The sequence below is a fragment of the Saimiri boliviensis genome, chromosome 18 (genome assembly GCF_048565385.1).
Source record: "Saimiri boliviensis isolate mSaiBol1 chromosome 18, mSaiBol1.pri, whole genome shotgun sequence".
Classification (NCBI taxonomy): domain Eukaryota; kingdom Metazoa; phylum Chordata; class Mammalia; order Primates; family Cebidae; genus Saimiri; species Saimiri boliviensis.
Genome location: NC_133466.1, coordinates 3970813 through 3981824, shown reverse-complemented (window position 1 = coordinate 3981824; position 11012 = coordinate 3970813). Strand labels below are relative to the sequence as shown.

General features: G+C 55.5%; 1 protein-coding gene across 1 annotated transcript; it reads right to left on the bottom strand.

The window, feature by feature from the left end:
* Positions 1-5205: 5205 nt before the first annotated feature.
* Positions 5206-8893, bottom strand: TFF3 (trefoil factor 3). Its single transcript, XM_003927585.4, has 3 exons — positions 8700-8893; positions 6620-6766; positions 5206-5430 (listed from the first exon to the last, which is right to left on the bottom strand). Exons 1-3 carry the CDS (start codon positions 8821-8823, stop codon positions 5417-5419), a joined length of 285 nt encoding a protein of 94 aa, XP_003927634.3. The 5' UTR covers positions 8824-8893; the 3' UTR covers positions 5206-5416.
* Between the last annotated feature and the right edge of the window lie 2119 nt (positions 8894-11012).

The following is an 11012-nucleotide window of genomic DNA, read 5'->3' as shown; positions in this document are numbered from 1 at the left end:
CACCACCCTGTGGCTGCTGGGAAGACACCATCGAAGTAGGTGTCCCTCGTTAACCACCTCATCCTGCGGACAGATGGTGATGTCAGACGCGGGTAGCCTGTGGCCAGGCACTCTTCCTGAAGAATCAGCAGATGCCCCAGGCCCTGCCCCACTGTTTTATTGCCCTTCTCTGCCCTTTCCCCATGTGAGCCGATGTTGGTCTCTGCCTCCTGCTGCTCTGCAGATATTAATGAAGCCACAGCCAGGGGGACGGAGGGTCAAGCAGGGACCACAGCTGGGCAACCTATAAGCTCTGTGACCTTGGGAGCTCTGGGACCTCACTTTTCCCATTGTCCCCATCTGTAAAGAGCCAGGTTGGCACAGTTAAGAGCAGGCGTCAGGAGAAAATGGGATCTCGCCACACCCCAGGACTGAGACAATTCATCTGGTTGGCGAGGCCAGGGAGACAGTTGCAGGGGTTGGAGGAGCGGAGGAAGTCAGCTGCACCCTATAAAACCCAAGAGGGAAAGGCTGCAGCGCCCAGGCCAACAGGGGCGAAGACAGCTGCACAGAGCGAGCAGCCAATGGATCTTGTGCCTGAGTGTGGTCTGGGAACCCTTGAGCCCAGGAGCCATCTGGAAGGGGACAAGGCCACCTGGCGGCCACCTGGCAGGACCATGGCATCGAAGACCAGATGTGCCAGTCACACCGTGGTGCTCACATGCCCTTGGAAATCAGCTCGCAATTCTCAGGGCAGAAAGTCAGGCCTTGTCTAAATGGGCAACTCAACAGAAGCATCAGCACACGGACAGATGCGTGTGTAATGGAGATGGCAGTCCCATGCCGCAGAATTCACTTTTGAAAAGTGCGTATCTCACTGGGTGTCAGTGTTGTTTTTAGTGAAGTGTACGACGTGGTTGCCTTTAGCATCTAGTATTGCATAGAACTGTGCAGCCGGTACCCTATGTCACTCCAGAACATTTCCAGCACCCCAAAAGGAAACCCCTCAGCCATGAGCAGCCACTCCCCATCCCCAGCTCCCCCACAGCCACTGAAACACTTTCTGTCTGTGCGTTTCCCTAATGCCCACATTTCCTGTAAATGGAATCACACAACACGAGGCTTTTTGTGATTGGCTTCTTTCACTCAGCATAAAACACACTTCCGTTTTGAAAACAAAGTAAAACCTAAGGAAGAGAGGGAGTGTGAACTCTAAATGCGCTAGGAAACCCTGGTCACCGAAGCCGCACGGCTCTGGTCTCACAGGGAGTGAGTTTCTTCCGCCTGCACCTGCTCCCGCAGCCGTCAGCAGCCCTCTGATGCCGTCACTGCAATTGTCCCGTTTTGCTGATAGAAACCTTGAAGCCCCGGCGGTCTCCAACTCTTTCTAATGCATGATGGCGCCTCTCGAACTCCCAAGAATGAGGACTGAGGGGAGAACGTCCGGCCTCCACAGGCCCCTGCAGGGCCTCCGTGTACACACCTAGTGAACAGGGCGCTTCTTGGCTGCCTGGAGATGCACCTACCACTCGGCCGTCCCTCAGAGGTGACCTGCGACAGGGACCTAGGTCACCAACAGCCCCGGGTTCCCCCTCAGCGTCCACCAAGGCGTCCATGCCAGGTCAGCTTCTCCAGGGCTGCTCCCAACCAGGGCATTCCCACCAGACACAGGGTCCCTTGAGGGGTGCTCTGCTTTGGGGACTCCCCATCAGCTTGCTGGAGGCTCTTCCTCCCCAGTCCTTCTGCCACTCAATTCGGAGGCATCAGACTCACTGCAAGGCCTGCAACTTCTCAGCCTGTTCTTCCTCCCTAAGGGCTTCCCCGGTGTGTCTGCGACGTATGGAAACCCTCGTGGGCGTCTGAGCTTGAAGCAAAAATCCTTGCCATTGCAAATTTAGGAATCCTTGGAATTCCGTGATGAATACAAGTGAGTATCCAACGTATTGTGGAACAATACAGAGCTTTCCAGCTGATCCTGGAGGCACTGTGGAAAATGAGAAATGCTGCAGCCACACCTTTGGCCACCAACTCGAGAGGCAGGGAAGGCACACACATGCCTGGGAAAGCCATCGTGAGACTTAACGACCACAGTGTGGGAAGAAGCCTGGTGTTCCCCTCCCCTTTCCACCAGCAGCACACGCCAGCCCCAAGGAAGCCCAGCCACATTCTGGCTTCTTCTGGCAATCAGAGTGTTCATTCTGGAAGGTTCTGGAAACCTGAACCATTTCCAAGTCAGTGATGAAGGTAACTGACATAAAAATAGTTCCTGGGTCCTATGGGTCACAATTCATTATTTGAATTCACCGTGAGCCACTGATGGATGTCAGTTTCAGAAGTGCCCAGGTCAGGAGGTGGGAAACCCAGCGTGTGGTGTGGAGGCCACTTGGGCTCTGGACAGCTGTTGTCAACTGATGCCCAGTGCTGGAAATTAAATATGCATGAGGCCCTATGAAAACATGAGAAATAAAAGCAGAGTAATGATCAATACAATCCTACTCCGTGTGCCATGCTCCTCATGCCCACACCAGAGGACGGGAGGAAGGAGCCAGGGCTTGAATCCCCTCGGATGGGCCTCCGCGAATGCAGGCAGCCCCAGGCATTGACATGTTTGAAATGAACCACTCAGCTAAAACTGCAAACCAAGCAAAGACAGCCCTGCACTCCTGGAAAATTCAGATATGTTCAAGCCATTTGAAACAAAAAACAACCACCAAAACAACTGTGTTAAGATGTGACACGGAAGTGGTCTCTGGGCTTCAATCATCATGAATAGGTTTGTAGCCACCATGAGTGTCCAACAGGATGTTAGCACGTCCATTGGGTGGAGGCAGTGGTCTGTTCGGGACACCTGGGGTTGTCACAGAGCCCTGCCATGTCTGGCTCAATTCCCCCGTTCACATGATTCATAAATGCATCCACAGATTCTCAAACATCCCCGTGGCAGTGCAATGGCACGATCTCAGTTCGCTGCAACCTCCACCTCCCGGGTTCCAGCAATTCTCCTGCCTCAGCCTCCTGAGTAGCTGGGATTACATGCACCCACCACCATGCCCTAGTAGAGACGGGGTTTCACCATGTTGGCTGGGCTGGTCTCGAACTCCTGACCTCACGTGATCTACCCTCCTCAGCCTCCTAAAGTCCTGGAATTACAGGCGTGAGGGTGTCTTAATTTGTATCTAGCGTTAGTACCAGGGCACAGCTGTGATGGGTTGCGAGCTGCTATGACTCCAGCAGCCAGCAGAGGGCGGTGACTGGTCACCTTGCGGGTTGGAGCCGGTTCCCGTTCTGCCGTCAGGCTGGTGGGTGCGTGGCTTGCTTTGGGTCCTGCTCCCACATTGGTGTCTGTGATCTCTTATGAAAACATCAGAGCCCCCAGGTGGGTGCTGTCAGGGGCGCTGCGCTCTTTCTCATAGCATGAACCCCACCCGGAGTTCTCAGAGCCCTCCGACCTCGATCCACCCCACCGGGCAGCAGGAGTCAATGGTGAAGCTTCTGGAATGTGCATGAAGCATTGTCCTGTCAGAGGAAGGCACAGGCTCGGGCTGGAGACCGGGAGCAGCACGGTGGTGGGTGAAGGAGGGGTCCTACCGGGCTCCGTCTCATGGGCACAGCGGGAGGGAGTCTGGGCGGGGGCACCGCAGTGTGGAAGGTGTCTGCAGTGACCACAGAAGGCAATGCTGGGAAGGGCGGGGTGGGGCGGAGCAAGGAGTTCTTTGGAAATGCAGGCGGGCGGTGCCCGTGAATGAGGTCCCAGGCCAGGAGGCAGCACAGCCGGAACCCGGGGAGAGGGCACCCGCGGGGTAGGAGAGAAACAGAGCTGGTCATCCAGTCTGCAGAGGGGTGGCCTGAGGCTGAGGCCGGGGCCTGGGGCCAACCTTGCCATCCCTCCAACCCTCAAAGGCTGGGCATGGTCTGTGAGGGAAGCGGGTGTAGAGCCCACCTAGGAGGATGTCCAGAGCAGAGCAGCAGAGCCCAGGAACAGGGAACCACGGTTGGAGTAGGCTCTGAGGTCTGGGACAGTCCTGGAAGTTTCACTTCCACGCCTGGCAGCTGATGCTTCAGGGCATTAGAAGGGACACCCTGGGCTTCAGATTCAGAAACCAGGACATCTTGACGTTGCCCCTCTCAGTAGGGGCTTTTGGACAAGCTACTTCAAAAAAGTCTCTTTCCATATCCGTAAGACAAGGGCAATACTACCTCCCGTCTAGGAAGGTGGTGAGCTCTAGGGGATCAGGCCCCCAGTGCAATCTCAAAACAAAGGTTGCTGTTTTAAAGGAGCAGTTGTCTCTTTTCGAATGGGGAGAAATAGCTCAGAACAAGAACCCACGGCTGTGACTGCACCGCAGGGGACCTGTGGACTTGGCCCTGAGACCGCCCGGGGTGGGAGAAGCCCAGGAGGCCCGGCCAGGCAGCGCTCACTGGCCTTTGTGCATCCAGAACTGTCTCGAGGGGAGTGGAGAGCTGCCTTGTCCCAGAACAGTGCAGGAGGCAGAGACCCACACCCTGCTCCAGAGGTGGAGAGGCTTTATGACAGGCGTTGCCAAACTTTTTACACAGGGGGCCAGTTCACTGTCCCTCAGACCGTTGGAGGGCCGCCACATACTGTGCTCCTCTCACTGACCACCAATGAAAGAGGTGCCCCTTCCTGAAGTGCAGCGGGGGGGCCGGATAAATGGCCTCAGGCGACCGCATGCGGCCCTCGGGCTGTAGTTTGGGGACGCCTGCTTTATGAGGACGTGAGATGGAGTCCCTGGGGACACAAGCTCATTCATTCCCCTAGCTGCATCCATTTATTAAAAGAAGGCCACCCAATGTGTCACAGATGTTTAAACTTAATTAGGAAACAAATACAAAAAAGGGCCAGTCTGTTCGTAGTTACATTTACTGTACAAAGAAGCAAGGACCCGGGAACAGCACTAGCACGGACAGCAGCGAGAGTGGTTATGAAAAAAGGGCCACTTTGGAAGATGGTTTTACCGGCTTGATGTCTTCACCGAGAACGACACTGGTGATTTTGCTTGAAATGAATTTTTTCTGCTTTCGAGCGGAAGCGGCGCTGACGATGCTCCCGGGCTTTCCTGTGACGTGGGCGCCCGTCTGAAGTTCACCACGTCCTTCCATGCGCTGCTGCTCCTTACGGAGTCTTCCTGCCCTTGAGGCCTGGGCAGAGCCTCCCTGAACCCCTCCCACCCTCTTCCACGACGCAGCAGAAATAAAGCACAGCCGTGGAAAGGCTCAGGCACGAAGAGCCGTCCTCGTGCGGAGCATGAGATCTTTATTCATTGAGACGCCGGGCCCCAGACATGAGCTCTCAGCAGAAGGGCTTGTCGGGAGCAAAGGCAAAGAAAAGCGGAGAAGAGCAGCGCCCGCAGCCATCCAGGCCGGGCCCGGGTGCTCGGAGCTTCGCGTCCCCTGGCCCGGAGCAGCTGGAGGTGTCTCAGAACGTGCATTCTGCAAACAGAGCAAAGGCCTGTGGTGAGCAGTCTCTCTCCACCCACGCTGCCCGGGTTCCCAAGGCCAAGGCAGGCTCCAAGGTCAGTGCCTAGTCCTGCCTCCTCCCCCAAGTCACTGGGGGAGTGTTGAGTCCCCACCGCGTGGGGGAATGCCACGAATCCCACCTTGGGTTGCTAAATGAGGCAGCCTGGGGTCAGGCAGGTAACAAGGCCCTGGGCCTTCGCAGGCCCATGGCTGGCACTCAGAGAGGAGGGTGTAGTCCCAGGACGAGGAGCCAAAGGAACAGGACCAGCAGTGGACAGTCGATAGACCCTTCTCTCTCCCGCCCTTCTCTGGACCCCCACCCCCACCCTGGACTTGCTGGGGAGGGTGGAGGGAGGCTCTGAGCAGGGCAGGGGCCTATCATTGATCAGGGAGCCCGGATCAGCAGGATTCAGACTCCCTCATTTTCACCCTGGGACAAAGGGCAGGAGAGGCCCCTCTGGATGCGGTTCCAGGAAGGCACCTGAAGCAGGTGCGCCCTTTGTAGGAGCTGAGCTGGCACTTGGACACAGCAGATGGCTTATAGCCCATCGCCCCACCCACAATGTGGGGCAGCTGAGCCTGGTGGAGCCAGGGCGGCAAACCCGGGTACAGGGCCATCTGTTACCCGCACAGCACACAGGCGCTCCGCCCCGGGGAGAGAACCCCCACGGTAGTTGCCCTGTGCCTGCCCTCCACCATGGCAGAGAGAGGGGGAGGAGGTGCCCCTTGTGGCAGGGCAGAGTGGGGAAGTGGGGTGGGGCACCAAGGCCTGACGCCCAAGGCTGGCACCATGTGCCATCTGTGGAGGGCCTGCCTCAAACACAAGACTCTGCGTGGCTGGTCTGCAAAAACAGCCTGAGAGTCGGCCCAGCTTTCCACAGCTGTGCGTTTCCGCTTCTCTCAAGAATAGTGGTTAGTTTCCCCTATATAATGCCATAGTTTTGAATACCTTTTTGTAACAAGTGCTTTTATGTTTTACCCCAAGGGGACAGAAGAGGTCAGCCCCCGGCCATGGCTGCCCTGGGCTTGAAGCCTCTGCTGTGAGGCCTTGGTGTGGGCGTGTGGCTTCCCGGGGACCTCCCGCCAAAAGGACAGGGCAGCCCTGAGACCCCCTGCCGGACGGGGCCAGGGCCACACCACGATGCTGCCCCTCGGGGCTTACCTGTTTCCTGCAGGGGCTTGAAGCACCAAGGCACTTCGGGGATGCTGGAGTCGAAGCAGCAGCCCCGATTGTTGCACTGTTCAGAGGTGACCTGGGGATAGCCGCAGTCCACCCTGTCCTTGGCAGGCACGGCACACTGGTTTGCAGCTGTCCCAGAGAAAGCCCTGTCAGCTGCCGAGCCCTCGCTGGGCTGCGGTGGGGGTGTTTGCAACTTTGCCCCCTCCCGCTCCCCTCTCCTGGGTTCAACCGCTGCTGAAACCCTGGCCCCGGAAAGATGGGCTTTCCCCGTGAATATTTAAAGAGAACCAGTCTGTTCAATGCTAAACGGGGACTCGGGCCATCCTAAGTATCTCTCTCCCTGGCATGCTCTTATCATCGTCTCAGGAAGTCACACGCAGACCTGGGTCCCCTCCAGCTGACAGGAACCCCTGGGGAATCCAGGGCCTCTTGAACCCGGAAACAAAGTTCCCCTTCATTGTTTGACCAACAACAGCTTGCCCCTTTGTCTTAAATGAAAAGCGTAACGGGAAGCACGCATGCCACAGAGGTCACCGCAACGCATGCCACCCACTTTTCATTCGTTTCACATCTCCCCACCCCGAATTGTTGAGTCTGTCCCACCTTCCCTGGACATCCTTCGGTCCCCAGCGTTTTCATTTTTTAGGCAAGCCTCTACGTCTGTGTATGCGGCAGAAATTTATTACCTTTCCTTAATGAACTGGGTATTTCCTTAGGAAAATGTAAATCATGTGCAGTCTCTTAAATTCCCTTCTATTGCTCCCAGTCCAAAATTCGTTTTCCTAGCACAGCGGTGTTCAAACTTTGCTCACACTGGAATCAGCTGCAGAGCTTTAAAAATGACCGACATTGGCCAGGTGCGGTAGCTTACACCTGTAATCCCAGAACTTTGGGAGGCCAAGGCAGGAGTATCACTTGAGGCCAGGAGTTTGAAACCAGCTAGGCCAACATAGCAAAGCTCTATCTCTAGTAAAAACACAAAACATTAGCTGGGCATAGTGGCGCATGCTTGTAATCCCAGCTACTCGAAGCTGAGGCACAAGAATTGCTTGAACCCAGAGGCAGAGGTTGCAGTGAGCCCAGATTGGGCCTCTGCACTCCGGCCTAAGTGACAAAGCAAGACTGTCTCAAAACACACCAGCTGAGGCCTGGCTCTGGCCCGGAGAGCCCTGATGTAACTGCTGTGCCCCCAGCATTAGGACTTTTAAAGCTCTCCAGGTGATTCTAACGGGCTGCAAATGCGGGAACCCCGGCCTTTGACCCTGCTCAGAAGACAGCGCGGTAAAAGCTGTACCCGAATTCCTTCAGACTTGGGTGAACGGGGCAGCCACACCCCCGACGCAGGGTTGCTGTGCAAAGGCTGAATGAACATTACCCTGCATGTGTCGGAGTGCTCTGAAGTCACAGCTTCTCCCCCGTGTCTTTGCTTTTTGCTTTGTAAATGTGGAAACAGTGCATAAAGACCTGTATTGTAATTCAGACGTCTCCGGCCAAGGCAGCTATGGGGTCATGGAGAATGGGCTTGGACTCAAACCCTGATGTCAACACCGACTGGGCAGGGCTGCCTTAGATAAGTTGTTAACTTTCTCTGAGCCTCAGTTTCCTTGTCTGTGAAATGGGGACAATAAGAACCCACTTCATAGGGTTAGTGCAGGAAAAAGTGTATATGTGACAGCTGGCCATTTTTTTTTTTTCTTTTTGAGATAGAGTCTTGCTTTGTCACCCAGGCTGGAGGGCAGTGTCGCTATCTTGGCTCACTGCAACCTCTGCCTTCCGGGTTCAGGTGATTCTCCTGCTTCAGCCTCCCAAGTAGCTGGGATTGCAGGCACGTGCCATCACGCCTGGCTAACTTTGTATTTTTAGTAGAGATGGGGTTTCAGCACCTTCGCCAGGCTGGTCTCGAACTCTTGACCCATCTCGGCCTCCCAAAGTGCTGAGATTACAGGCATGAACCACTGCACCTTGCCAGAGGGCCATTGTTAAATTAACTCAGAATCCTCCCTTATCCCCGGTCCCTTCCCTTCACGCCCACCTGCCACCAGGCAGTTGGAATGATACTCACACAAGCCCACGTACTCCTCGACGGAGCTGGTGAACACCAAGGCCAGGACCAGCCCCAGCAGGAAGAGCGCTCTGGCCATGATGACCACGGTGGGCTCCGGGACGCAGCTCGGGACATGCTTCATGGTCCGGGAGGCCTCATTTATGCCCCAGTGTTTGCACAGCGCTGCGGCGTGTTTGCCTGGGGAGGGCTCTCCCTCCTGGCTCTGGCTGCCCCTGTTCTCTCCCACACACCTTTGTCAGCAAACAGACAGTTCTTCTCTCCCCGAGGGGAGAGGTCTGTTCAGGCCCTGCTGTTTTGGCAGCAAGCCCGAGGGCGGATCCCAGCTCTGGTTCCGCGCTTTGCTGGCAAGTGGACCTGTGTCAATCACCTTCCTAGATGGCACAGCAGGACGGTGTCCAGTTCAGCCTCCTAGCCAGGAGCCCTCAGAACACCCCTGGTCCCACGACAAGAGAGCCCCAGGCTGCCCATCCCAGGTCAGCCTCGGAGACAGACAGCCTGAGTCCGGACCCTATGGCTCTCTCACAGCTCCTGAAACGCAGAGCTTCCTTTTCTCTTTTTTGCTTTCTCCCCCCAAAATTATTAATTACGTTTTAATAAATAGATGAAATGAATTGATTGAAAATATGTTAATAAAAACATGGTACACACAATTGGTTTTTAAAATCAAATAATGCAAAAGAGCCTCTCCTATCCAGAGGCATCTCTTGTGAACACTTTCTTAGGTATCCTTCCAGAAATTTTCTCTCTGAATCCAAGCACTTTTTTTTTTTTTTTAAGACAGGGTCTTACCCTGTTACCCAGGCTGGAGTGCAGTGCTGCGATCTCAGCTCACTGTGACCCCCAACCCCACGGGGCTCAAGTGATCCTCGCACTCCTACCTCAGCCTCCTGAGTGGCTGGAACAGCAGGCATGCATCCAGCTAATTGTCTGAATTTTTTTAAAGACCAGGTTTCACCATGTTGGCCAGGTTGGTCTCAAACCCCTGGACTCAAGTGATCCGCCTGCCTCAGACTCCCAAAATGTTGGGATTACAGGGGCGAGCCACCACACCTGGCCACATTTTTTAACACAGATGGAAACTGACTATACACCTTTGCCCAGCTTGCTGTATTAAAAACTAAAGACTGCCTCTTGGGAATTGTTTTATAACAGCGTATCAGATGAGGCAGGGATGATTACATCTATTTTCAAGAGGAAGAAACTAAGACTTGGCATTTTAGGCGCCTGTCAGAGGTTTTTCCAATGCCCCTGGTAGAGCTGGCATTCAACCCACTCCCAGAACCCTAGGCCTCCGTCCTTTGTGGCCACAGTACCCCGAGGACCCCCAAGCTCCTGCAGTGGACTGGCTGGTTGCAGACAAGAAGTTATTCTCATTCCAGGGAAATGGGTTCCTGGAGCTTCTGTTCTCTGTGTTTCTTCTCCAGGGAGGCATTTCGATGACCCCCACTGACCCCTCCAGGAGCCTCTGTCTGAACATCCCTGGGGTGGATGTTATCACCCTGAGAAATGGGAGCGCCTGGCTGCTCGGACTTCGCCTCCAGCGGGGGTCCCGGTGTGCACAGGGTGACCTGAACCACCAAGGATATGTCTATGAGCTGTTCTTCCCTGAGTGACCCATGGGAGCCCGGTGAGCACGTGCTGAGCGCCAGGATGTGCCCTGCCCTCATGCTCAGCAAGCCCGTTGTGGGTAGATCTGAGGGCCCCTCGCCTCCGGTGTGCCATTCCGCTGAGGCCAGGGAAGGAAGAAGGAAAGGGCACTGCCTGCATTGCTTTCAGGGCACTCCCTTTTTCCGGGAGATGCTGGACCCAGGTTCATCAATCCCTGGATTTTCACACAACAGGATTTTCAGAGGTTTCAGTCTTTTTTTCAAAGATCATTGCAGGGGAAATTCCCGGGGGATCTGGTGAGATCTCCCTGCCTTCTCACTGCTCATAACACCCGGAGGCCAGGCCAGGTCATGGTGCAGGGCTGAGTTCCAGGACGGTGTAGACACCCCAGGAACAGACTGCAGCCCCTCCGGCCCTCATGATCGGGGGGAAAGGACCCCCTTGAGGAGCTTCCGCAGGTGCTGGGGTCTCCACCTGCCTCACTCAACATTGCCTGGAGCGGGAGAGTATCAGTGCCTGGGCCCTGCCCCGACAGGGGTTCTGCTGCCTGCGATTCTTCCGTGCGTCCAGCACCGAGGACCATGCTGCTCTTCACTTCCATTTAATGCAGAGAACGTGACTGAGCCCCTACTGCCCACACCCCGGGCTTAGGGCTGCGGAAGGAATAGCAAAGGCGACACATTCTTGTCTGTGAAGAGCCCT

Coding starts and splice junctions, on each gene's coding strand:
- TFF3 (XM_003927585.4), bottom strand. CDS start 8,823: ATGAAGCATGTCCCGAGCTGCGTCCCGGAGCCCACCGTGGTCATCATG. Junction 6,767..8,699: donor CGAGGAGTACGTGGGCTTGT/GTGAGTATCATT, acceptor TCTCTGGGACAG/CTGCAAACCAGTGTGCCGTG.